This window comes from Orbicella faveolata, unplaced genomic scaffold (assembly GCF_042242905.1).
Source record: "Orbicella faveolata isolate gen_17 unplaced genomic scaffold, um_ofav_v1 contig_34, whole genome shotgun sequence".
Lineage (NCBI taxonomy): Eukaryota > Metazoa > Cnidaria > Anthozoa > Scleractinia > Merulinidae > Orbicella > Orbicella faveolata.
The window spans coordinates 6351168-6379007 of record NW_028301563.1 but is presented as its reverse complement, the minus strand read 5'-3'; the positions used below and the strand labels follow the sequence as shown (position 1 = coordinate 6379007).

Sequence of the window (27840 nt, the reverse complement as noted above, 5' to 3'; positions counted from 1 at the left end):
ACGCAATGGCATGGTGAGTTCAGATATTTTAGTGAGACTCTACGATTAATAACATCACAGAAAAATCAATAAACATCGGTCCAAATAAGTTAACCATTGTTTAAATTATTCATTGTGAAAGACTCGGTTGAAAAATGGTCACAGACGACTTTACTAACTTGGTTTTCTGCGATAGATTTTGAGCTTTTCAGGCTGTAACCTTGATACAGTCAAATCCAGACAAAAGAATCTGAAAAAGATGAAAAGTGTCTGTCTGGTTAAAAAAGAGGGATGGATAATATATGTTGCTATGTCAGGATGTTATTCGACATAACATGTATTATAATATAATATTTTTATCATTTTCAAAGTACACCGACAGCCAGGGGAGAGTTCGCTTGAAAAAGTCGGAGATAATCGGAACTCACTCGGGTTATCCGACTACTTCCGATGATTTAGGCGCGCAGAATGATTTGAAAAGATCAAACATGGCGACGACTTCAAAATCTCCTTTGCCTCCGCGGCCACAAAGCGTCCCTCTACTGCGGAAAACCATGTCTCCTGATCCGTCAAACGTGAAGGCTTCGCCTACTAGAGCTAAGACACCATTGGTATGACAATTCTTTAATTCTTAGTGTGATTTTAGCTTGCAGGACTTTCATGATTCATTTGTCGTTGTGGGCCGGCAGAGTGTGTTTATGCCAGCGGAACAATACATGCTTACATCGGTTTCAAAATGCTTTAAAATCATCCCGATAAATCAGGAGGACGATGCTTTGTCAGGATTTTGAAATTTCTTCTAACAGAACAGTAGTTTCAAGGACATATGCTTATCGCTAAAGTGCCTTTGTAACTAGCTTACCTTTTAACAACCGACGCACTTTCTCATAGTAACGTTCAGTTTAGGTTGTAAGCGTTATTTTTAGAATCTGTATGCATAATTACTGCCGTTGCACCTGTGCATTTTGAAATCGAATTAAATCGAACAAGATAACCCATGCTGAAAAGCGCTTTTGTAAACTTTGACTTTTAATACGAACGTCAACTCTGTAAGTTCGATCGATTGCAGTGAACTATCGATAAATGGGAGAAATCGACATGGTACATTGAAGAAAACATTCCTTTTGGCTTACGCATATCTTAATTGTCAGCTAGGATTACAGCTTCTAAAATATGAATAAGCGAAACCTTTGTTCAATAGAATATATATTGCGAATGTTGCCTTTTATTTTCTAAATTTTTGGAAGTCTGTACAATGTTGACATTTGTGCCCATGAAAAGATCGATGTTTTTGTTGTGAGTTCAGCACTAAACTTTCCTCATGATTAACGACTAGGTGACATCCGGAAAGTTCAAGAATATTTTATTATTTATCTCTTTGTGCCTCACAGATGCAGTACACAGGAGAGAAACAGAACTTTCCTGTACTTCAACATTGGCCAGATTTTCAGAATTCACATAACCTTGGCATCTGAAGCCGCAAAGGCAAAATTTCTCATTTCAGTCCGGTTATTTTGTTTCTAGTTTTAGTTAATCGCTTTCGATTACGCATGCAAATAAGATGACCTACCACTGAAAGCATATTTTTTGATTGTCCTGATCTAATACATGTATATAGTGGAAACATTACTTGTCCATATTGTGTATTGTACAAGCCTTTAAAATGTGTGTTCAATTTATTTCAAACTAGGGAACTGAAAGTTCTTGAAGGTCCTCATTATTAGCCATTTTCATAAATTTAGATCTAATTTTTCTGTTTTTTGTTAGAAAACACCGTGAGATTGTACATGTGCATGGTAAAAGCTTTTTTGTCTCTTGAAAAGGAAACATAGAACCTACGTGAGCTGTGTTGACTGGCAAATCAAAATAAGCAAGTGGTATTCAGTTCTTTTACTCAAAGTGTTTTCTAGCTCAAATTCAGAACTTTTTACGTTGCTAGAAATGATGCATGCGTGGACGTTTGGAAGAACATGGAAAAGCTGTGAAAACTAACCTATCGCTTGTGTTTCAACAGTATCGCTCATTCTCCTAACATTCCATGCATGTTTCTATGGTGCAGTATAAATATCAACAGCTTTCTTTTTAAAATTTTCTTAATTTCAAGAAAAGAGTGTGATTGGATGGAGAGTTAAATTTGTGAGAGCACACCAGCAGCCATTTCTGCAGAGTACAGTGGAAATCAACATCAGGGCCATATTGAAATGGTCACGTGATCATTATGGCTTTGGTTGCGCATGGATCTTATTGCTTTAATGCCAAATTTAATCCTGATTTTTTTCTTAATTGTATTAAAATTTAACCTACGCTTGTACTACCTATTCAATGATTGAACTACAGTATGAACCCGAGTTTTCTGGGAGCGAATTCCCAATAAGGTATAACCAAGTTGACTGTTGTTCATAGAAAACGTGAGCCAGTAGTCTTGTAATGTTTTAGTAGATACTCTTAAGGATTACAGCACATAACTTTCAATTTTGTGTATTTTTAAGCTTTAAATTAATTCAGAATGATTTTCACTTTCAAGAGTAGGGTGCATGCAGTCATTATCTACCAGCTAAATCATCTAATTGATAGAAAATGATGAGAGAACCAAATTGAAGATACGATTCGCAGATTTCTAATAGAACACAGCTGAGTGGCTACTAATCAGTTGTTTAGTAGGCTTTACACTGTAAGCTCTGACAAGACCTTTTGGCTGTTTTATCCCTGGAAAATATTTGTCAAATCTGTCTATGGTATGGTAGACTACCGTAGTTACTTAATTTACTAAAACATATCTTTGTATTTTTTTTCAGAATAAATTACTTGGCAAGTCGCTGAATTTGAAGTCAGGTCCTGTTGCAGGGTCATTCTTGTTTGGGACCCCATCTTACCCCTCCCCTCTTGATCGTATCAGACCAACCAAAAAGGACCGAGCTGCAGAGCTTGGCCTTAGCACTGCACTACAAGATTCCTTGGATCTGAATGCTACATTCCCTAAAGCATACAAGCCAAAAGCAAAGTTAGATGAACACAACATGGACGTTTTCAAACCTAACAGGAATCTGGATCAGATATCAAGTGAGTTCAAAAATAAATTCATTCATCAATGGATCTTTCAAATGTTCACTTTCAGTCAAAAGAACATTTTTCACGTCTTTGTACTGTTCCAGAAAATAGCCTACATGTACCCCCTCACAGAAGGTGTCTTGGTTTGAACCTGACCCCACCCCTCTTCCAGTTCAGCTTTATACTTTCCTTTGAAAGTGTTGGCATGTAAGACCAGCTACCCCCTTGGAACTTCCAGTGGCCTTCCATGGGCTAGGTTTGAATATTTTATGGAAAAGCACATTTCAGTTCCGACTGTTTGCTGTTTTTTTAAATTGTTAAATTTATTTTTATATATTGTTTTATTTCACAGGTGATTCATTGCACAGCTTCAGTTATTCCCCTGGCCATTGCCGAGGCTCCTTTCTGCCGACTCCCGCTGATCCACGATTGTCATCTTCGTGGCAGTTTTACAACTTTGTTGGTGGAGCTGGAACAGGAGCTGTCTTTCCAACCACTGTCAGAAATCCTGTATGTACCTTGATACCTCATTTGCTAGGTGAAACCTTCATGAGAGCGTGATATGAAAGTTGAAAAAAAATTGGATATTGTTGGTTTTTTTAATAACCATCTGAAAACATAAAATATCACTTCTGGTTAGGTCAGAAACCGTGGAGGGTGAGGATGTAGACTTACATTCTTGTTTTGACGTCACAGCACGACTATTCCCAGATGCTAACCCCCCGTGGTTTCTGACCTAGCTGGAAGGATAATTTCACGCTTTCAGATGGCTAAAATGTGGTGCAAAAATGACGACATCCAATTTTTTTGCGATTACCATATCATGATCTCATGTAGATTACTGTACGTCAAACAAATAAAAAAATATCTGTTATACATATTTTAAGGTGATGTTTCAATTCTAACCGCTGATGCTTGTGGTTGGCCGATATCAATGAAAGCAAAAAGTGCTCTCACAGTTCCTCTCTGGGACTATTTAAATGTTTACCAGCAAATTGTTGGGGCAATGTGACAGAATATCTCTCAGGGTGGGGGAGTACCCTATAATGGACTAGCATCACATCCAGGCGAGGGAGAAATACTCCTAGCTGTTTCATGTTACAGAAGGTGGGGTTGAACACTTATTAACTGCTACTGAAACAAAATTTTTGTATATGAGATTTTTGCTTAGTAATAAAGTTTCAACCTTGCCTGGAAACACTGCAGACTTTTTTTCACATACGGTAAGTGAAAACTGCTTTTTCAGCAGTTTGAAGTTGGCTGGTTAAGCCCAAAATTGGAGGCCATCTTGGCGCAGCCAAAACGGTGTAGTGACGTCATTGGTTGTATTCCTCTCATGCCGAGCTGAAAATTTAGAGTGATTATGGGAGAAGAGAATACTGTTCGAAGCCCCTCCAAAAAAACATCTTAAGGACATCTCAGAGCTGTAAAGCAGATAATAACAGTAGCCTTAGACATGAAGAGGTGGAGAGTCGATCCTGGGGCTTTTCAGTCTGTTTAATTCGATATTTCCAGGATATTTTATGTAAGCAAGCAAATGAGTGCGAGTTCTTAAATCACAAAATGGTCAGGACACTTGGTCAAATGGCCAGCACTCAATTAAACAATATCTACACTCATAAAGTAAAAAAGACATGAAAACAAGAGAAAGCGGCTTTTGAAAATATTTTCTGGAGTGCTGCGGCACAAATCACAGCAACAATGCTTTGAGTTTTTTAGTCGTTTCGCTTCGTCGAGGAAACCGTACGCTTTGTGAGTTTCACTGCAGAAGAGATTGTGCTACAGTGACCTTTAGTCGAGTTGTATCTGCTACATCCTACAAGGTATCACAACAGCAACAATTTAAGAAACCCTCTTCTTTTATATGGAGGGAGCAAATTTAAAACTACAAAGGTAAACTAAGCTGCCATGACCCTACAGGTATGTTTTCAGGAAATGAGAGAAAGCGTGACAATGTCTGCGGTGAAAGTTCATATATGCAAATTTAGTTCAGATTCTGTTTAATAAACCTTCGAAAGGACTGTAAACTAGTGACGTTTTAACGAATTGCTTTGAACGTGGATATTATTAAATGAAGATCAGAGACATAAGTATGTGCTATAGAACTCAAAATAATCCATCGGCTGTGAAATAGTGCAATTGAGAGATACGTGTAAAAGAGACCGAAGCGAAATTTCCACTTTGTTTACACTGATACGTAAGCAGCGATAAAGCAAACCCTGCTGTGGATCATGATTTTCAAAGATATTCTTTGTCTACCACAACAACTCTCACTTATTAGTATCATAAAAAGATGCCATCTGTGTGCAAAGAAGTACCCAACTCAAAGCTTGAGGACCGTTAATAACTTCGTGATTGTGCGGATGGCTGGTGCGCTTAGCCGCTTACCGCTTTTAATGCAGTAAAGTTGCCAAGGATATATTCGAACCTTGTCAATCGACCTGTGATAAACGTGAGAATCCAAATTTCAGAACCAGGCTGAAAACAGATGACAATATATCGTGTTTAGGCTTCAGGACGTGATATAAAAGTTGCCACACTCATCTTCAAAGTCTCCAATTGAGTACTCAAGATGCTCGAAAAGTATACTGAGCTGTTGAAATCTGTAGCATTCATTTTGGTGAATCTACACTCTTTGGCGCCCTCCAACATTTATGATGTGTATTTCCTGTCAAGGCTGGACAGAAATTACAAGGTAGAAAACTGTTAGGTATCGACAATATGAATTATAAACTTGAATAAATCAAGAGAAAACAAGAGAGAATCTATAACGGTTCCTACGTGAATACAACCAGTGACGTCACGAGGTCCTTTACATGTAACTCGATTCCAGTGTCCGGACACAGTTTTGCTCCAAAAAGTCGATTTCGGCAGTTACCAAAAGCACTTTCCATTAGGATTTGACAGAAATAAAGTTCACCATTATTTTAAGCATGTTTGAAACTATAGATTGGGCTAATAAAAGAGAGTACAAAAATTTCGTTTCAGTAGTGCTTTAACTAATAAGCCAGTTGGACTTTTTTACTCTCACATAGAATAAAATTTAGATGATTTTAACAATGCTTGCATACTAAATCTGCCCTTGCCTATCTTCATTAGCCCTCTGAAATTACTTGTTTTAAAAGTGAGCTACTTGAAACCCTGAATGGAGCTGTCGTTTGTTTCATTTGTAGCCTTGATCTTCACATGTGTAACAAACTTGTTACTTTGTGGGCGAATTGTATCAACAGCAGACAAGTTAACCCATAGTATCAAGGGCCCATCATGCACACCCAGCCGTAATAAGCCCTGCTAAATTTGAGAAGTAGTCATGTACAGTGTATTTACAGTGTAAATTGGAAGATGGCAGCAATATCATTTATTAAATTTTATTATAATCATTATGTTTCTATCCAACCCTCTATTATTCTTTACTTTTTCATAACACTAAGGTACAAACAGTTTGAAAGTAACAGCTTGTAAAGGTCCTCTTTTAAAACATGCATTTGCATTTTGTATTGTTTCAACCTATTTTTTTGTTTTACAGAACAAAGCAATTGTCGCAATCAATGCTAGAACATCAGAAATTTTGACAGCTAATGACATGGCAGCCGAATTGTTTGGCTACTCCACGCAACAGCTTATCGGTATCAAAATGTCGCAGCTTTTTGCCGACGTGCACAAAGAGAAACAAGAAGCCCTTGTAGAGCAGCATATTGAAGCTAGTGGCGCAGTAGTCATGGTCAATGGGAAAGTGGTAAGTGTGTGATGGAATGCAGTCTTTGATTATTTCATGATTTGATTTCAAAGTGATAATTTTCATCTTTGCCAGTTCAAGTCCAGTGGCATTTTATAAAGCTACATGTACCAGTATATTATTTATGCCATAGAGCACTTTTTCTGTGTTTACATAGCCTAATCTAAACACCAGGAGGGTCGGGAGAATTCGAGACACTTACGCATAACTTTTGAGAATTCTCCCAGCGCCCCAAGTGTTTAGATGAGGCTATGTAAACATGGAAAAAATGCTCTATTGCTTTTATAAAATAATTCTCAAAACTACGTGTAAATCTGAAATGTCACAACCATGTTTACATACTCTCATCTAAACACACGTATCGACCAATGAGAGTGCACATAGTAGCTCAGTTATTTCATAAAACATTATATTATAAATAGCTACATGTACATGTAGAGTGACGATAGAATCAAAAAAGAAAAAGACGTTGGAATTGGAGTTTGAGTACATAATCTAATGATTGAAATATTTTTACTTTTATTCTTGAATACCAGTGAAGAAGTACATGTATTATAGTGATGGACCTGAAGATTTCCTTCCATAAGTTGTAAATCTGTTTTTGGTATTTCCCTTGACCTGTGTATAAGGCTTGGGCCTACACGTGACAGGTTCTTGCAAGTAGCTAAGAGAGAAGACGAAACCTGGCAGCTTTTGGCAGCCTTTAACTGAGAATGCTCAGGGTACTGAGAATCTGAAAAAGAGGAGCGGATCTTTCAGTTTTAGTGCTGTACAAGCTCTCTTAAACTAACACTGATTTGCTGCTGCCTTAATGTAAAAGACATGCTTTTTAGTCAGTGTAGAGTTTCTTTCAACAAGCCATATGTTTTATTGCCTCATGTCAATGCTTCTAATTTTATTATGTTGTAGTTGGAAGCTGTTGATAGCTGTGGAATAGTCTTCCCTGTCTCTGTTTGGATGAAGAAACTGACTTGGGAAGAGGAGCCACGGTGCATTGCTGTCATGGAACCTGTAGAGAGGAAAACAGCCATGGTTCTTTTTGATGCAGAGGTATAATTATAGAAGGCAATGGCAACCATCATGTAAATTCACTCACAACAGTCATAAGGGCTGGTGGCAGATTTTGTAATCCATTAGTCCAGTATAAAAGTGTTTAAACTGTACAAGTTTAATGCTATTAATTGCTTGGATCATGTGTACTTAAGGCATCTCTGGTCGGGTGTCGATTGATACCCTTAATCAATACTCCATTGACAACTTAGTCGGCACTGGAATGACATCTTGATCAATACTTGATCAACACTTGACTGACATCTCAGTTGACATTCAGTCAAGAGTCGACTGATTTTCATAGACATGCCATAGAGTGTCGATGGATATGTATGAGTTGGTCTACACTCTGCAAACTGTTGAGCAAGTGTCGATTGAGATTGAGTGGCAGTCGATTGAGCGGCAGTCTAGTGTTGACCTGGTATCACTCTTAGAAAAATGTCGATGGAGATGTTGCTTGAGAGTTGATCAAGAGTCGATTGAGGGTGTTGATGAACACTTGACCATGGCTGCCTTTACATGTATATGCATGATCCAGTTACTTCACCTATGAATAATCTTCGATTGGTTCAAACAGTAATGTCTGTGGTTATCATTGGTAGATGTCAAATGTTAGTTTCTTTTTTTTTCAAGTTTCATTGACTGTAATTATTTAAAATTATAAAAAGATTGATGGTAGTGAAAAATTAAATTTAAGTTTTTAGTTTTAAGATTTTGAACTTCAGAGTTTGTATGCTATTGCAATGTGCAGTACATGCAAATCTACCACTTAAAGTCATTCAGAATAACTTCCTTCCAGGGGATCATAGTGGACTGTGACCAAGAACTTTCGTCTCTGTATGGTTACCATGTTCCTTCAGATGTGGTTGGAGTCAACGTAACAAAACTGATCCCTGCTCTACAGCTGCCATCAGACACAAATATGAACAAGGTTTGTGGTAGATAATATAAGTCTGTGACTTGAAGTTGAGGCCAAAGGCTGGTTGTTGCCTTGTTGGATGAATTTTCAGTGGGAATATGGATCATGTGTACTAAAGGCATCTGCGGACAAGTCTAGATCGATACCCTTGATCAAACCTTGATCGAACCTTGATCGACACCTCTGTCAACACTTGATTGATACTCTGTCAACACTATCGACATCTTGATTGACAGTTGGTCGACAGTTGACTAATTTTCACAGCCACACCATCGAGTGTCGATCTATACATGTATATGAGTTGGTTGACACTCTGCCAACTATTGACCGACAGTCGATCAAGTTTTGATTGAGTGTCAATGGAGATGTCGATCAACTGTTAATCTAGCATCGACCGAGTATTGATTGAGATGTTGATTGAGTGTTGATTGCGGGCTGATCAAGGGTGTCAATCAACACTTGACTAGGATGCCTTTAGTACATATGATCCAGACTATGTTTACTGAGAAAGTCGCCAATTCTAAAGCTATGTACAAAATGATAGCTACTACTGTTTGGTTTACAATTATGATATTAGTAGTAATAATCAATCAAATATTTTTGCACCCACATGATTGGACTAGATGCATCACATGACTAAATATGCCCCAGCTAAACCTGGGGAATATCTGAGGATATTCTCCAAATTTTAAGATTCCATGTGTTACAAAAAATATTTGAAGGATAATAGACATAATAGCCTCCATGTTACAAATATGCTCAGATATTTGTTCCTGGGCATTACATGTATCTGTTCCTCAAACCTCACAGTTTTCCTCAAGCTTTGCTCTCAGAAAACTTTTTGCTTCTTGGAACAAATAATTTCTGCGAACAATATATCTGGAGATAATTTATTTAAAAGTCAAATGGAGAATATTGTTTATATAATGTACTTGTTTTCATTTATGTTATTTGAGGCCTGTTAAAAATGGTCTTGTTATTAACAGTAGGTTTTTGTGGGTTCATGAATGAATTTTTTTCTCCATTTTTTTTCTTAAAGCATGTCAAGAAACAAAGAGCTACAGGGAGAACAAAAGATGGTGCAACATTTCCTCTTAGCATCACACTAAAACCCAAGTACGGAAAGGATCTGAAGAAGCTTGATCGTGACAAAGACTTTGCTGATGATCAACTGTTCTACAAGGGAATGGTATGGGTGTTTGCCAACATCAGTGGACTGGTAACATTCACAGCTGATGGCATCATCCATTCCTATAATCATAATTTCTCACTGATGCTCTTTGGCTATCATGAGAACGAGCTTGTTGGAAAGGTAAAATTTAAAAATTTAGTTTTGGTTTCCAACTCCTTAAACCAGTTTCATTCCTATTTCCTAGTGTTTCACAGTGAAAAGTAAAATCAAATTAAACCATTTCACTTTATATATTGAAGATTTGAGATTGCCAATATTCAGCCACTGGGCTATACAAAATAAGCACTGTTATTATTTGATTTATTTTTTCTTCCTTTTCATTGGCTGAGAGCCCACCAAATGACCTGCGAATAACTGCCGACAAATAATGTTCTGCTCATGTGTAGTGCCAGTAAAATGTGTTTAGCTGTAAATAATATTCTGCTCATACATAATTGTGACAATGCTCCTGGGTGAAATAATTATTATAGTAGATCGCTTCCCTGAGCTGTCAGAGTGATTTGAATCTGAAAATAAACTTGATGATTAAATGATAAAACAATAATTGAACTAGGTTATTGCAAAATATAATGATTTGTCATTGTGTCCCAGATCAATGATTTGCCTCAACCTTTGGCTTTAGCAAATAATTGATCTCCTTGTCACTGACAAATCAGAAACTTGTCCAATAATTGTTAATTAAATATTATGAGTCATATTTCGAATAATTCCAAAATTCCAATATTATTGCTTCCTATGCAGCTAACAAATTAGGTTGTTTACTTTGACACTCACTCATATTTCCATCTCAGCATATGACTGATCTCATTCCAAACTTCTACGACGACATGGACGACATAGATGATAACAGTATGCCTCTTCCACCATTTGACGATGAGGATGATGAGTTTGATGATGACTATGACGATGGCTTGCTGGACAATGATCGGAAGAGCACTGTAATCTACTCACGTGAACTGGATTCAAAATCAAGTAACTACAGTGGAGGAAGTTCAGGTAAATTAGTTTCGAACATTAGATTATTTTCATCGGTAGCCTGGGCCAGTGACTTTTGCCTTTTAACTATTCTATGTTTTTTAAGTTCTTACTTGGTTAAATGGGATAATACAACGACAACAACAATGGAATAATCAAAGTGAAACCTTATAACTCTGTACGTCTCTGCAACTTTAGCATGAAGTGAGGTTAAGTCTGCATTGGGCCAAGTGGTCCATACAACCAAAGGTTATCCTGGTTTCCATAGCATTAAGCATCTAAGAGTATTTCTACTCCCCTCAGTCGGGATGCTAGTCCATTGTAGGGTTACTCCTGACCATCCCTCCCATTGGTACACCTGGGTGAAGAGAGGGACTGTGAGGATATAGTGTCTTGCCCAAGAACACAACCAGGGCTTGAACCTAGACTGCTTGATCCAGAGTCCAATGCACTAGCTTTTAGGCAACTGGACCTCCACAGCTTTAACTTTCAAAGGACTTATTCTCCAGCTCTTGAAAAGGAGCAAAAAGGAGCTTCCAGCCCTTCTGAATGTCCTTCACAGGCACAAACGCATTGTTGCAGTTGCCCATTTATGTGTATGTACGTGGATGGAGGAGGAGGGCACAGGAGACTTATAGATTCTGTTGACCTTTAGTTCTTCGAGCTTGAGGTCTAGTGTTTTAACATGCAAATCTAAGATTGTGGATCTGTCGGTAGAAATTTACAATCACGTTGTATGCTCAGCGGAACACAGATAATTATCTTTTTAAAAGGTAGTAATGATGTAATTTGAATCCCTTTTCCCCAGATGGGAAAAATCTGGATGACTCCATTACAAGTTCTCTCAGCACCAGTATGGGTCTAAGCAGCTCCCATTCCACAGTAGAGAGTATCACATGTAAAACAAACAGACCTGGTTCCAGAGATGTACAGTCGCCACTGATGAACAGCACATTTCTTGACAAAGAAAGTATGGTCGCAAACTTTGGTGACAGCAAAGTACATGTAGGTAACAGTCTTGATGAATCCAGATTTCCATCCCTCGAGTCTGGTTCATTTACTTTAGTAACAAATGCTGAGGACAGTGGGATTGATGACAGGAGTGCAAGCCTGGAAAAGGTGCGGTTAGAGATCGAAGAAGAAAGACATGTTCAACATGTTGGACCTGTTGCTGTATCATCACCAGCTGATGGCGCATCTACGCCACTAACAGAATGTCAAGTTCAAGACAAAGAATCTTTAGCAGGCTCCTTCTCAAGTTGTCAAAATGAAAAGGAAATTTGCAATAAGGAAAATGAAATAGACGATGAGCTGAAACCACCTGAAAACAATAGTGAAGGTATTTATAGCCTCTAGTCATGGATTGAGCTTGCATAAAGTAACCTCTTCAAAAGCAATTCCAGTCTAAAGTTCGTCTCACTACTGGGTTTTCTTTAATTTTCTCTTAAATTTTCCCCTATGGATTTAAACAAATTATATTAAACAAATAATGTTAGGTGCCTAATGAGATTGCATGGCTACCAAGTCCAAAGGCATTGGCACTACTATTTTGTGAGTGTTAACTGAAGGTAAAATCTCAAAAACTGACATGATTTGTATATATTTATTAACATGTAGAAAGAGGTTGCTGGAAAGCGAGCAATAAGCCATTTCTGAGTTGCCTTTTACATCTGTGTCCAAACAAGTCTTGGTGCGAAACCATTCATATAAAAATAAGTTCCGCCTACTGATTCATTTTCATGAAAATCAAACTCATTTTCGTATGAAAGGTTTTGCATGAAGACTCGTTTTGAAACAGGGTCACAAGGTAACTCAGAAATGGCCTATTGAAATCTTCAATAACATTCATATGGTACCCTCTACTTTTGTTTCAACTACTGTTGAAAGCACAAGGTCTGTCCTGGTTGACTGGCAAAAGCAATAGAGTTACACTGTTGGAGAAGTTTGCCATAGAGTATGTAGTTATCTGTTCAGTACATTTGTTAATTGCGTACAATATGTACATGTGCATGTAGTGACATTTTGTTATTTTACAGTGCAACAGTCTTCAAGTCCTCAGTCATCAGCAAACACCAGTGAAACATATTCACTTCCGAGTACCAATGAAAACCGCTCATCTGTCGATACATCACTGGCAGAGTCACATAGCCAAAATGACTCACCAAAGACATTGCCGACTCCACCAGATGATGGTGAGTTCAAACTGGAAGGTTTGACATCGACGCCAAACTTGGTGACAAGCTTACAGTGCACGGATGTTCCATCACCCTTTCAACCTGTGTGTGAAGGAAGCTTTGTTGGTAGAGCTAAGCACAAAGATGGATCACCTCTAGGAATTATCTTTCAGGTTCAATGAACAGTTTTATTAAATAAAATAAATTATACATAATTTATATGCAGTGGAACCCTGTTAATCTGGCTCCCAGTGGGCCACAAAAATCTGGCTGTATCAATGGGGTGGTCACATTAAAAGGCTGGGGTTCTTTAAATGCAAAAATGACGGACCGAGCTTCTGTTCAGGCCAGAATAAAGTGGCTGTAATAATGAGGTGGCTGTATCATCAGGTTGGCTGTAAGGTGGGGTTCCATGGTACATCCAATTGGCTAGCTGGAAAACACATGATTTTAAACCTAATTTTACGGTTGTGTATTGTGATTCAGTTATATTATGGTTAAGTAGTTGTAATAATTATGTTTAAAAGCAAAGTTGAGAAGTTTATTTCAAATTAAGTTTGTTTTGAATTTGTTTTTGAGTCAAAGTGTTCGTGAAAACTCTTTTCATTTTGTAAGCTATGAATTAATTATCAAGAAATCCCAGAATTGTTTGGTTGCTAATATTGGAGTTATTCACACATTTTGTTCACAAGTTAATTACCCTCGGAGCTAAATCAGCAATCTAGCACCTTTTTTGTGCATAAGAATTTGATTAGGAACCATTATTGGTGCTCTTTTTGATTCTTGTCAACAGATTAAGAAAATAGAATTAAATGATGGGCGTGTCCTATATTGTGCGTGGATATCACGTGACCCTGAGGAGGAAGCAGAAGGTGGACGATCAACAAGCAGTTTTGCTTTAGCAGCAAGCTTTAACAGCACAGAGTTCTCAGTGGCCAGTATAGCAGAGGTAAGTGGACAGGCAACCTCCTATAGCAAACAAAAGCTGGATCATGTGTTCTAAAGGCATCTGTGGTCAAGTGTCGTTCAACCCTTGATCACTACTTGATCAATACTAGATCGACACTTCGGTTGACATGCGATCGACACTCGATCAACATCTCAGTTGGCAGTGTTGAGAGTTGACTAATTTTTGCAGATGTGCTATTGAGTGTTGATCGATACATATGTGTATGAGTTGGTCGGCACAGCTGACTGTCGGCTGACTTTCGATTGAGTGTCAATCGAGATGTCGATAGAGTGTTGATTGAGTGTCAACTGAGTGTCAATCGACACATAACTGCGGATGCCTTTACAGGGCAGGAAAAAAACAGGTCAGATTGCCCAGGGCAAGTAAATTTTGCTCCTGGGTCAGTGAAAATGGAAGTTTGGTGGTCTGGTTGGCAAGTGAAATTAGCCACAGTAGTCTTGTTGGTTCATTTTTTTCTGATCAAAAACTTAAGACTGAAAGATGAACAAATCAATGAATTGAAAGCATGGACTAATTTAAAATCCAAGCATACAGTTTTGATTGCATTCGTCCTCTGGTGTAGTCTATCTCTGACTTAGCTAGTTAATGATGTAGTTGATAAGGTATGAACATTGCATGCCTATTGGGCAAGTAATATTTTAGTGGGGAAAACTGAAAACTGAAATGTACTGGCCTACTGGGCAAATGAATTTCAAATTTTTTTTCCCTGCCTTGCTTTACTACACATGATCCCAAAAGCCTACAATTGAAATTTGAGAACACAAGAAAAAGGAAGAAAACAAGAGTTGCAAGAAAATGTTTTCTGCATTTCTCAAGTGTTTTTACTAGCATTACCAGCTTGTTTAATGGTGTAACTGTAATACATGTTTTAAACTCCTTTTTGCGTTACAAAAACATATGTACATGTAGCTGTCAATAGCTACATGAAACTGAGCATTCTTAAGAGCATTTGTTCAATGAAAATGAAGGATGCAATCTTTACTCACAGCTCAGCCATCATTTGAATGAGAGTAGTGTTAGAGAAGAACCATCACCTGGGCGTGGCCGGTATGACGAGAGGTACATCACCCTGCAGTCTATAGGAAAAGGTGCATTTGGATTTGTTAAAGTGGGTCAGAGGAGATCGGATGGAGTTAAGGTAACATTCTGTTTTGTTGCTATTGTTGTTATGTTAATTTGTATTTCATGAAATTCAAAATACTATTGTTGGAGGTGAAACTGTCACTTGTTAGTATGCTTTACATACATCTACATGTGATGCGGACACCTCATTATTACATGTACATCATCTTTGTGTCACTGGAATAGACAATTAAAACAAACTGATCAAATACTGGGTGAATGTTCTTAAACAAACTTTACGTATTTTTTGCACTGCTTAACTGAATAGTTACATGATTCTACAGTGTCCGTTATAATTGGGTAAATCTTGTATCCATAACAGAAACCAAAATTACCTCAACAGGGTCCGAAACTGCGCTTTCCTGGTCACCAATGCGACTAAAAATTTTGCACTGGCAACCAGAATTTCACAACTGGTCGCCAGCGGGCGATTAACTATTTCATGCCACGATAATTACACTAACAATAACTTTGATTTTCAGCCAAATCGATTAAAATAAAATTCAAAGCCGCCCGCCAATTGGTCCCTTCCTTTTTACCTTTCCGCTGCTTTTGAAGTATAAAACCGATTTTCCTGTTATTATAAATCTACCACAACGTCTCACAGTGACGACCAGTGCGAAGCTTCATTGCCATATTTTTTCAGCGGTTTCCCATAACATACATATTGCGGGTGCAAGACACCATGTGCGTTCTTTCGCCATGACTATTTATCCAGGCGATGTGGTGTCCAAAGATATTCTGAAATCTTTCCGCAATTTATTACAAGGTGGAGACGGAACATCGCGAGGAAATTAGATGAAGATTTAGATATTCTCTGGGCGTCAAAAGGTGGAAATGTAGATCTGTCAAAGTGGTCAAAAGATGATTTCAGCACTGGTTTGATTCCTGATTACATCGATTGCAAATGTTTTGCCGGCAAGCCCGTGGCGACCAAAAATTTTGGTTTGTGTTTCGCTGCAAAGTAAAAATTTTATTGCCACTTTTTGGCGACCACATTTCTCCATTTGGCGACTGAAAAAAAAATTTCAGTCGCCAGTTGGCGCCTGCCGAAAAAAGTTAATTTCGGACCCTGCTCAAGTGTTGGACAGTTCAATGCAAAGATCTGATTTGCAGAGGAAGGGACTGATTTATGCAAGCCTCCTTTCTTTTACTTTTATTTCCAGGTTATTGTCAAGTTCATTAGAAAAGCAAAAATACTGGCTGACTGTTGGATTGATGATCCTGTGTTGGGCTCAATTCCTTTGGAGATTGCTTTGCTGGCAAAGCTCAAACACCCAAATATTGTCAAGGTAAATCTCATCTTTACCTTCTCCCTATGTCAAATCAATGGATGGTGCAGAAGAGAAACTTAATATGAGATTAAGATGGTTTCCAGTCAACATTTGAGCAGTAGTGGCAAAAATAAAGTTACCCAAAACCTTATAGTATGATAACATTTTGAATACTGTCAAGAAGAGCTTATCAAGACTTAGTGTTAGGCTCGATACCCTTGATTGACATCTCCATCAGTACTCGATCGTCATCCTGATCGATACTCGGCGGACAATCTATCGACACTTGATCAACAGCTGGTCGATAGTCGACCGAGTGTCGACCGACTCATATGAATCGATTGAAAATTTGTTTGACTGTCGACCGACTGTCGACTGAGATGTCGATGGAGTGTTGATTGAGTGTCAACTGAGGTGTCTATGGAGTATTGATTGAGTATCGATCAAGGGTCGATCAAGGGTATCGATCAACACTTGACCGCAGATGCCTTTAGTACACAAGATCCGCTTTAAGAAATTTACAGATCAATTTGATCCATTTGTTGTTTGTCTTTATCACAGATGGTAGAGGCTTTTGAAAATGAAGAGTTCTTCCAAATGGTTATGGAGAAGCATGGAAGTGGGATGGATCTGTTTGAATTTATTGACAGGCAGCCAGCAACAGATGAAGCTCTCTGTAGTTACTTATTTAGACAGGTGAAGCAACTTTTTTTTTCCTGAACACATGTATTTGTGCAGTGTGAAAGGTACAATTTGTTATCAATCAATCCTCATCATTCACAATTGTGCATACTTTTTAAGGTTGCCACCAAAGAACTTGTCTTTCACCAACTGTGTTACTCCAACCCTGCTCTGTCATGTCCTGTTTCACTGCACATCTCCATGTCTCCTTCGGTCAGCCCCTTCACCTCTTGACTTACCAGTTCCAAGGAGTCCATCAAATTACAACTCTTCAAACATTAAATGTCAATAAAACTAATATTGTTTTTGTCTCATGGATATCCCCTCCCTCTTGTACTTGATACACTTGATGTACATTTTAACTTGTTGCTAAACATGTTTTAAATCTAAATTAAGCTACAATGGGTGGCAAAAAGAGTTGAGACACTTTTAGAAAATTACACTTTTCGATAGGTAACAGGTCTTATTCTATTTCATTTGCACCTAGCATTAATTCTCTGATACCCCCCGGCCCTCCAATTCAATGCTGTGTAGGTGCTGTGGTCTGTGCAGTCTTTAGGGGAAAAGTGGGAGAGGAAAATGTTTCCAAGATGCTCAAAAATGGAATTTTACTGTGAAGTGAACAATACTTTTGTTGCTCATTGTAGTTTCAGCTGGGTCAATTAAAAAAAAATTGTCATGTCAGACCGTCAGGAGTTAAAATTTTGATATTATTTTGTTCTGTCATAGGTTGTTTCTGCTGTATCTTTCCTTCATAGCAGAAGCATTGTTCATCGCGACGTGAAGGTGAGAGAGAAACAGACAAAGTGATAAATAACTGGCATCTTGTCAACATTACATTTGACGTAGGGAATTTTGAGTGGCAATGTGTTTGATCTTTATTAGCAATAGGCCGTTCTATGTCACATGCCAGAGTTTTGAACAGTGTCATGCTGTCAGTTGTCAAAAGAATAGTCCTGTGTAGTCTGCATTCATGGTTCAAGTAAAACAGTACCTGTACTGGTGAAAATCTTCTTACAGTAGTCACCTCTTTACAGTTGTCCACTTTTTGGAACCAGGGCAGTCATCAAATTTTGAGTCACCTGTTGCCTTGTTCTCCACACCCGTAGCAAACTTGTTACTTTGTGGGTGAATTCTATGAACAACAGGCAATTTCACCTGCAGCATCGGAGTAAAATCAAGCATACTCAGCTGTAACAGGTGTGACAGGTTACAGCCCTCAACGAAAGCCTTAACAACTACTAGGATATTTTATTGCAACCTTATGCTGGTTTCTGGAGGTACGGTGACCTGATGGCTAGTGCACTTGACTCTGGATCTAGCGGTCTGGATACAAGCCCTGTCCTGGTAGGGGATTGTGTTGTGGGATTGTGGGTATGTTACTCTCCCAGGTGTACGGGTACAGGCAAATTTAATGCTGGGTGTAACCCTGTGATGGACTAGCATCCCATCCGGGGGGAGTAGAAATACTCCTAGTCACTTCATGCTGCAGAAACCGGGATAAGCTCTGGCCTGATGGGCCACTTGGCTTGTATGCAGACTTCAACATTACCTTACCTTTCCTATGTGTATCTGTACTGTCTTGTTACTGTGAACCTTGGTACAATGGTGACCACTGAACAATGACCAGTTAATTGTACCTCTAGTCTTGGAAGCCACCGTACAGAGCTTCAGGACAACTGCAGTTATGTGATGTACATCATGTCATTCTGATATATGTGGCATGATTGACATTACAGGATGAGAATATCATTTTGAATGACAAATTTCACATCAAGCTGATTGACTTTGGATCAGCAGCATACATGGAGGAAGGAAAAAAGTTTTCTACATTCTGTGGTACAATGGAGTACTGTTCACCAGAAGTCTTGATGGGAAATAAGTGAGTTTAACTTACTGAAATCTGTGTTTAGCAGTTTAGCCTTGATTTCTCTGCAGGTTTTTTCACTCTTGGTTTCATCTTTAATCATCTTTTCGTCTTTCATCTTTTTTTATTGTGATACATGGCAGCAAAAAACGCAGTCATTAGTTAGGTTTTGAACTTCAGGTCGCGTGTTATTGAAAAGCATGGCTTAATTAGAATGTCTTAGACTTTTTCTGTATTTTGCAGATATGCGGGGCCACAGTTAGAACTGTGGTCAATGGGTGTCACGTTGTATACTCTCGTGTTTGGTGAGAATCCATTCTATGATGTCGAGGAGACCATCAGAGCTGAACTCCACCCCCCGTTTGGTGTTTCACATGGTAAGAATTGTTTGAGGATACACTGAACCACACCTTCCTCACTGATCTCTGATTAAGGATTCTGCGCAAAATTACGGAATAAAATGATGCTTAATTTTGATATGGAGTTGACTTTGAAACAGAAATCTAATAACTTTAAGTGTGATTGGGTGCTTTTTTGCCCTCAGCCTCTTTCCTTTAATGTATACTTTTTTATCTTTTTGTTTTAAAAAAGTGTTTATTAGAAAATAAATATTGTGTGAAAGAATTCTGGGATTATGCATACTTATAAATTTTTTTCACATTTTACTATCAGTGAAATAGTTATTAGCTTGCAACCCAGACTTACTTTGGCCATGTAAGACATTTGCAGACTGCAGACTGCATTTAGGCCTAAATAGTGCTCAGGTTAGCATGAATATCACTCAGGTAACTACTGTAGCCTGAATAGCACTCAGGTTAATGTGTTTATGGTTACATGTAGCTCTCACTAATGGAAATGTAGTCTGTAGTCTGGGGTCTGCAAATGTCATACATGTACACCATTACTTTGGGGACAACACACTTCTCTGATATGAACACTTACAAGTGGAAGAGAAACAAGTGCTTGACAGGCTCAGCAACAAAATATTATAAATAAATGTTACTAGAGTCCTGTTTAAATGACTCCTGTTGGCCGAGCTCTTTATTTTTATTGTCAAACTAATAGTTGTGCATAATAATATTAAGCTCCATAGAGCTGTTTTCACTTGAATGTTGAAAGTAATTTACATTTGCTCAGGGTTTGCATTACTATGCTACATGATTGGCTTAGAAAAAAACTCATGCCATTTTGTCATTCAGTCAGAAGTAAAACCAAAACCAATCCTGACTTGCTCGCAGGCATTTTCCCGCACTTTGCATTTGTTTCATGTACTTGCTTGGAGTTTTGATTGGTTCACTGGAGTGTCCATGTCCTTTGTGATTGACTATTCAAGAGTAGTTTTGGTTTTACAAATTGAAAACTGCTCTAAGGTACATCATTGTCAGGTGATTCAACTGTTGTTGTTTTTATTAGACCTCATGTTTATTATCTGTTGGCTGTTGCACCCTGATCCTCGGTGGCGAGCCACCATCACAGATGTTGAAGAAAACGACTGGATTAACCAGCCTGTGGACATCACCAAGTACTCGTTTGATGCTGTGTTGGGTCAGTTTTAGTTATTTTTGGTAATCTAAAATCTGGTTTCTTTTAATAAGTTATAAATATTTATTATTATCTGTTCAGGCAAGTGATGAGTGAAAAGATTGTGTGTGTTCGTACGTGAGCCTTGAGACTTCTACTAATTCTCTTTGTGGGATGTCTTCATTTGTTAGCAGGTCATATTTTAACAGTAACAGTAACTTTATTAATACATATTTGGATTGCAAGCCTTAGTAGCTCACAGCTAGCAAAGCTATTCTGGGCGAGCTTCTATTACTTTAACAGTTTATCTATTGGATGTAACTGTAACACCTTAAGGACACATTTTATTAACTTTTATGTGGAACTGTATTTTTCAGGTGACCAACTAGATGGCTCACAGCGCCATTTACAAGTTTCTGCAGGTGAATTGAACAACAGCCAGAGCGATGCAGACATCACTCAAGATGAAGTCATAGATCATGGTCACCAAGATGACCTTCAGTTATCAGCACTACAGGAGTATCTCAGCATGATTGACAATGACAGCAGTGAGGGTGAAACGTAACACAATCAATATGCTCAATTAAATGAGGGCGAAACGTAACATAATCAATATGCTCAATTAAATGAGAACGTCATTGATCAGTGCGATTAATAATGACAGCGATGTGTCAGCTCTTTCTTGTACAGAGTCAGAAAAACTAGTCACTAATAATCACAGATATCAGCTGAAACGTGTGTGAGTCTCTTTCAGGCTGTTTCACTCATCCTTGGTTTTAGTTGTAGATTCAAAAAAATGGAGCATGTGACGATAAATTTGATGATCAAAATCTTAAGGAATTTCCTTGTGGTGTACTCTTTCCTGCAAATTCTTTTCAGAGAAGTTGTTGAGTAGTACCAATTTTTTGTAGTTGCAGTTATCTTCATTTATAGTTCACAGGTCAAATTTATGCACCAAAGAATATGAAACTGCCAAATCGCTAAAATGTAATATTTATTAAAACCAATGGTTCCTGAAACAACAGAAAAAAAATAACAAGTCATGAAAAGAGAAATCTGTGATCAATATTAATTTTTGTTGGACATGACTACTAATTTTATGCAATGCCATCAAACAGTGGTTACTGCTCTTAACACAGAATTATTCTGTTTAATTGTCACCAACTGATTTCATTATTATTTGGCAACAAGAAGGTTTTTTTTTAATTATTATCATTATTAAGTAATCTTAAACATCAAAATTTTCAGTCCAATAAATTTCCAGGGTGCTTAAGACTGTATAGAGAATATAATATTGTACAAAATGTTTAATTTTCTGTTGTATGGTATATTTTTACTTTTTGAAGTTTTTTAAAGAAATGTTCAATACTACTTAAAATTTCAGTCAACTGTTACTTCAATTTTTGTTAAATTTTAAACTTTCTCAATTTTAATGCATGTACTTCTGACTGGTTTTTGGTACTTTTAAGTTGGTATTGCCAATGATAATGTTCATGGCTCTAGGTAATTCGTTTTTTTTTTCTGTTGTGACATTGTTTCACTTACAAGTTTCTGTATTTAAGACATTTTAGCTGCGTTAGTTAAAATGTTATTTAAATTATTTCATGTGGTAACCAAGTTGCAACACATCATGGTCCAATGGGCTAATAACCCTCAGTGGATTGTTATACTCATAAAATGTACAATTTTTGTCTTTTCATAAAACTTTAGACCAGTTACTTCTGCTTAAACGTACAGTTATGCTCTTGGTGTGTAAGCAACAACCAATGACAAGCTTGGTAAAATTACATGAAACATATCAGTTATTGACCAATAATACTCTCTGGAGTGGGTAGAGTCAAACCAGGATCAATTCCACCCATCCCACATGGGATCCCAGTGTGGGATGCATGAGAGCTTTGGCATGGGAGTAAAAGACAGTCCCACACGGAACTCTCCCTCCCCCCCCCCCCCCCCCCAACTGTGGGAATGGCACATTCTGCCGCAGACCAGGTGCGGAAACCGTTCATCCCACATGGGATCACAAGCGGAATTCACACACCATATGGAATTAGAGGTGGAATAAGTGGGATTTCATTATTTTTTTTCTGTGCTATTTCTTTCTTTTTTTCCCACATAGCTAGCCAATAAACCAAAAGAAACATTTGGTCTATTGCACAAAATAAAAACTCTTTCACCATACTATTTTAGAGGTGGTGTTAATTAAGAAGACACTAAATTGTCTATTTCCTTTGTTTGATAAGAATCTCTACATGTATGTCATTTTATCATACCCAATCCCATATGGGTTTCTTTTGTTTTACTTTGAGCAACAAATTTGTGCTCCCAATGGTTTCATAACTATAAACAGACATACTTTCACTTGTCTCTCAAAATTGACAATAGGTTTACTTCAGGTAGCTTAAAATATCTCAGTTTTGTTCTGTGCAAAGGCTAAACCCTGGCTAAAGACTTACCTGGGCCTAAGACAACTGACTACTGGCTGTACTTTAGGGTTATAAATATATGAGACAAGACAGTCAGTGTGAGGTCTGTTTATAATAATATTATTATATTAAATAGTTCTCCCAATTTATGGTTCTATAAAAATGTAGATAAGGTCAGATTGCATATATGTACAGGAGTTCCTACGGTGTTGGAGTATAACATAATTGAGCCGAGTGATCTGTGTGTACGTTACTCTACTTTTAAGCTGAATGTGAAATGTCACCAAAAAATATAATTAAAAACCAACAAGCAATGCTTGAGTAGCTCGCAAATTTGTCTTTTGAATGGTAACATGATGAGGTTACATTTCTGTTTGAACCACCTTGCACGGCCTAATGAGCAGTACAAAAATGAATGTGCTGCTTTCTATCTTTCAAATGGTAACATGCTACACTGTCGGGTGTTATTGCAGACTTTTATTAAGGATGCAATGTGTTTCAAGAAGTGTTAACTGGGACTCTTGCTGTATACTCAAGGGCACATTTCATCAGAAAACCAAGAGAACAACTTTTCCTTCATGGTGTAATGTATTTTAATGTTTAGTAAATTATGTTAGAATCCTAACATAATTCCAACTTTATGTGTTGATCAAGGTCACAAAATAATTTATTGACAAAAATAAAAATAATACATATAGACTTGTCTATGTGTGGTAGTCTTTTTAGCACTGACCAAAAAGAATACTTTAAAACATACAACTGTAATCGTGATTGCCACCAATATCACCTCAAAATTTCCTGACTGTTCCATGATAAGAAGAAAATTTCCCTGAGCAAATAAATGCAAAATGTCTGATTATGGTAGTGGCCTCCAGCCTCCTCTTACAACTGTCCTTTCCACCCATTAATTTTAGACTGATCAGTTTTGCCTTCTTCATCAAGGAAAAATATCATTGAGATCACTTTAAATGACCTGACATGTTTCTTCAAGGCAGCCTTCAATGGCATTTAAATCTCTGGTGTTATAATTTCACTTTCCCTGACTTTTCCCTCCTGACTTTTACCTGACCTTGAAACTGTTTTTCCTTTGCCCATTTCCTGACCCATGGCAACCCTGCTATTATTGAAGATCTTCTCCCTTCAGGGACAGTAAAGGTGAAAATTATGTTTTATGTTAGTCTACGTACTAAACTATATAATATATATATATATATCTATCTAGCAACAAAACCTATGTATCAGTTACTTCATACAGGAAGTCTCCCTTAGCTTCACCATAATGAACAACATAAGATGGAAGAATGTGATGAGAGTTAAAAATAACAAGTTCTTTCCCATCAGGGGAGGTGTGAGAGTCATGCCCCATCTCCAGGGGCTCTCCATGGATCAAATTGGTGCATCGGTAAACCTTTCCTGGCAACACCTGGCACAGAAGGAGTTTTGATGCACCTCGGATGTAGGTCATGGAATACGACGGATACTCGCTGAAGTACACTCCTCTGCCATAATATCCTAGCAATGGAATATTACAAAAAATCTTGGTCAATAAATATATCTTATTAGATGTTTTGGTGTGTAGTATCGCTGTATATTTTTACGAGTTGTGCCATATTTTGACAAGCCCATAGGGCGAGTCAAAACACAAACAACGAGTAAAAATATAAAACGATACTACACCCCAAAACACCTAATAAGAGATTTAATATCCAACTGCTGTAGTCAATAAATTTATCAGTGAAAGAGGGAGAGTGTGACAGTTTTGCGTGTGCACGCTGACCTGTCCAGCAAACAGATTTTCAACTGTTCAAATAACTGTACAATATCGCTGTATACTTACTGTTATTTGGACGGTATTTGCTGCAGGTGGATAATAATTCAAAACAACCTGAATCAACAATGATGTCTTGAGTTTTACGCATTTTAAGAATTTGCATTTCAAAGCTTTCCTTTTTTTTTTTAATTTTTAGTTATACATGGCCCCACTAGATGTTAATTAAATTTTACCATGTGTAAATAAAGTTGATTGATTGATTGTTCTGTCATGGTAATGAACACAGTGTTTAAAAAGAGTGATAGCAAAGTTCATTTTAAACCAAAATTCAAGATGTTTTTTCATCTGTGCCTTTTCATATTCTGTGACTCTTCTGTAGGAAACTTATAGTCTTACCTGTATCTGTGGCATGTTCAAAATTTTCTTCACCAGGAACTCTAAACCCTGTGTTACAAATAGAATGAATGTTGTTCTCTTTTGTTCCGTGGAATGCCAATACTGGATATGACATCTTTTCTCCTCGCACTTTCTTAAGCTTCTGCCGCGCTTTCTGGAATCTTCTCATCAACACTGGATTGACAACATATTCAACCTTGGTGATGCGATACTTATCAGTTGTATCAACAAGCCTGTAGAATTGGGACTCTACAAAATAAATCAAAATAAGTTAAAAGACAAAAACTAACTGTAAATCTGAGATCACAAATTATGTTATTGGAACATAGAGAATACCTTACATTCTATCACAATGAAGAAAATTGAAGGTAATCTTGTCACATGCATTTGTGATTTACAAGTTCACTGAGTCGCCAAAAAAAAAAAAAGATTTTGTATTTCTATATTTTCCAAGCATACATTTGTAACCTCAAGAAAGAGAGGAAGTGTATCCAGAGGTGCAAAAGGAGGAGGGGGGAGGGGGGGGGGGTAAAGTGAAAATGAACCCTTCAGGGTGCAAGCAGCTTGAGTGAAACATTTCCAGCCCTTTTGGCCCCATAAATTTTAGCAACAAATTCTACCTCACCATGTAAGAATACTCATCAGCTGAAGACAGTATAGTGCCTTATATTTTTAGAAATAACTCCAACAAGGGGAAAGAAGATTACACTGAGTTTAAGTGATGACTTCTGTGGGGTTGGCACACACCACTTGTGACTTCCACTGAGGGGAAACCCACCCACTCCTCATGAGAGGCTTTCTCCAAATGACAAGGGAGGCAGAGGAGAGAGAGTCTGGCAACGAGGTTGAGTCGCCTCCCAAAAGGGGACAATGCATCGGGGTTAGCACATTTCTAACCTCCCAAATAAAGCTGTTGAGGGGGAAATTATTGAGACAAGATCAGTAGACCATAATAAAGGAACACATCTAAACATTTACCTGCAAGGCGAAAATGCATCTGAGGTGCTGACCCTTCTTTAAATTCTCTCTCGGCAAAAAGAGGAAAATAACACAAGTCATCCTTATCCAAAGCTTCTTTTTCTCCATCAACCATCAGCTGACCTCTTTCCAACTGTGAGTGAACTCGTCCGAGTTCTTTGTTCTTTTCTTCAATGATGCCTAAAGTTTTATCGAGTTCCTTCTTTAAAAGATCTTTCATTTCAAAGGCCCTTCTGATGAGCTCCCGACGCTCAGCTTCTGACAAAAGAGAATAGCATTTCACAATGCTGGGGCCGCGGCTCAGGACCGTGTCATCTCGTGACAGTCTGCAAGACAGGTTATTAAATTTGCTCTCAATATCTAGATTCTCATTTATTTATTTATTACAATTTAATGGCAATTAAAATCTAAGTCTAAAGGCATACACAAACAAGCAAAGCCATAAGGATAATCTGTAAAAGAGTGGAACACTCCATGCAAGACAGATCACCATGTAGCTAATCTAAATAAGTAATCATGTAATAAAAGTCAAGAGAAAAAAATAAAAGAATATTAATAAATATGAATATGAATATTAATTTAAAAATCTAGCAGACAGGTTGCGAGAAGTTAGGATCTGATCATCTCAGGAAATACTCTAAGGATGATAAAATGCATGAAAAGCTAAAAGAAATTTGAATGGAGACCTAATCACAATGGAATTATGACCATCAGTTCTAGGCAATGCAAGGGGAGTGGAATTTGTTAAAAAATACTCTTAGCGCTAATGCGCGTCACTAATCAGTTGCGTGACGCCGCGTCACGATTTTAATAAATGGTATCTTGGTAGTTCAGTTAATAAGTTAAGTGCCTAACTATTGTGATGCAAAATTGATATTAAAAACAGATGCACTAGTCGACAAGGGTATTTGTTTTTCATCAATCAATGATATGAATTTTCAACTGCGGCGAAAAACAAAATCAAAAGGTCTCTTTCTCAAGGAATATTACTATTTATAGACTTCTTTTTTAAAAAATGTTCCTTGCCTGAATAAATAACAAATCGCGTATTACTGCAGACGGCTAACTCGTGTGAAAATCACATTACGAATTTTCCGCTCTATTTAACACAAAAGCATGCTTGCTTTTTATTTGATTTGCACGTTGATCAAAACAGCGGTACTTACTGAGATCCCAAACTATCGCTGGCAAGTCGGTCTTCATGCGTTTTTGCTGTGACGGATCCCTTATCTTCGCCATCTTCCGATTCGCTGTCACAGTAGTCATCGAAAACAGGTTGTGTGCTTTCCACGTCAAAGTATGGTAATTCCACAACTTCGCATTCATTTTCTTCGCAGCTTTCTCCCTCTTTGTTGTTATTTTCATCTCCATCGCCCTTTGCAGTCGGGTGCCAGAATTCTGCGAAGTGAATCAAATCTGTCTGACTGCACTTTTCACCATGTTTACACACCGGAAGTTGCTCATTTCCCGCGTGGAGCGCGGGTTCTGTTTCCACGACGTGTTTGTCGCTGCATTTTTCCCCATTGTGCAGATATTCCCTAGAAATTGCAGATTTCTCATCGGAAGTGCTATTTTCTTTAATATCGTTGTCCGTTTTAAAACGTTTTAGTTCTGGTTCCATTCTGAACTACAGTCGAACAAACAAAGAACACCTGGGGTGCTGAGCGCATTAAGACTAAGCACTAGTTTGACTCCAGGTTTCAGACTTACCCGACAACCTCACGGACAACATGGCGATCAAGGTGAAGCGCGAAAGTTAAA

General features: G+C 37.8%; 2 protein-coding genes across 2 annotated transcripts; one reads left to right on the top strand and one right to left on the bottom strand.

Annotated features, from left to right (window-relative positions):
- The first annotated feature begins 281 nt into the window (after positions 1 to 281).
- Positions 282 to 23633, top strand: LOC110055738 (PAS domain-containing serine/threonine-protein kinase-like). Its single transcript, XM_020762139.2, has 19 exons — positions 282 to 590; positions 2775 to 3039; positions 3380 to 3537; positions 6554 to 6763; positions 7673 to 7813; positions 8613 to 8744; positions 9772 to 10044; positions 10716 to 10920; positions 11708 to 12238; positions 12936 to 13246; positions 13867 to 14022; positions 15032 to 15181; positions 16332 to 16457; positions 17001 to 17135; positions 17850 to 17906; positions 18860 to 19002; positions 19231 to 19364; positions 20401 to 20532; positions 20886 to 23633. The coding sequence occupies exons 1-19, from the start codon at positions 282 to 284 to the stop codon at positions 21071 to 21073; spliced, it is 3756 nt and encodes a 1251-aa protein (XP_020617798.2). The 3' UTR covers positions 21074 to 23633.
- On the bottom strand, positions 23504 to 27808 carry LOC110055739 (uncharacterized). Its single transcript, XM_020762140.2, has 4 exons — positions 27246 to 27808; positions 26080 to 26405; positions 25102 to 25350; positions 23504 to 24446 (listed from the first exon to the last, which is right to left on the bottom strand). The coding sequence occupies exons 1-4, from the start codon at positions 27698 to 27700 to the stop codon at positions 24166 to 24168; spliced, it is 1311 nt and encodes a 436-aa protein (XP_020617799.2). The 5' UTR covers positions 27701 to 27808; the 3' UTR covers positions 23504 to 24165.
- Between the last annotated feature and the right edge of the window lie 32 nt (positions 27809 to 27840).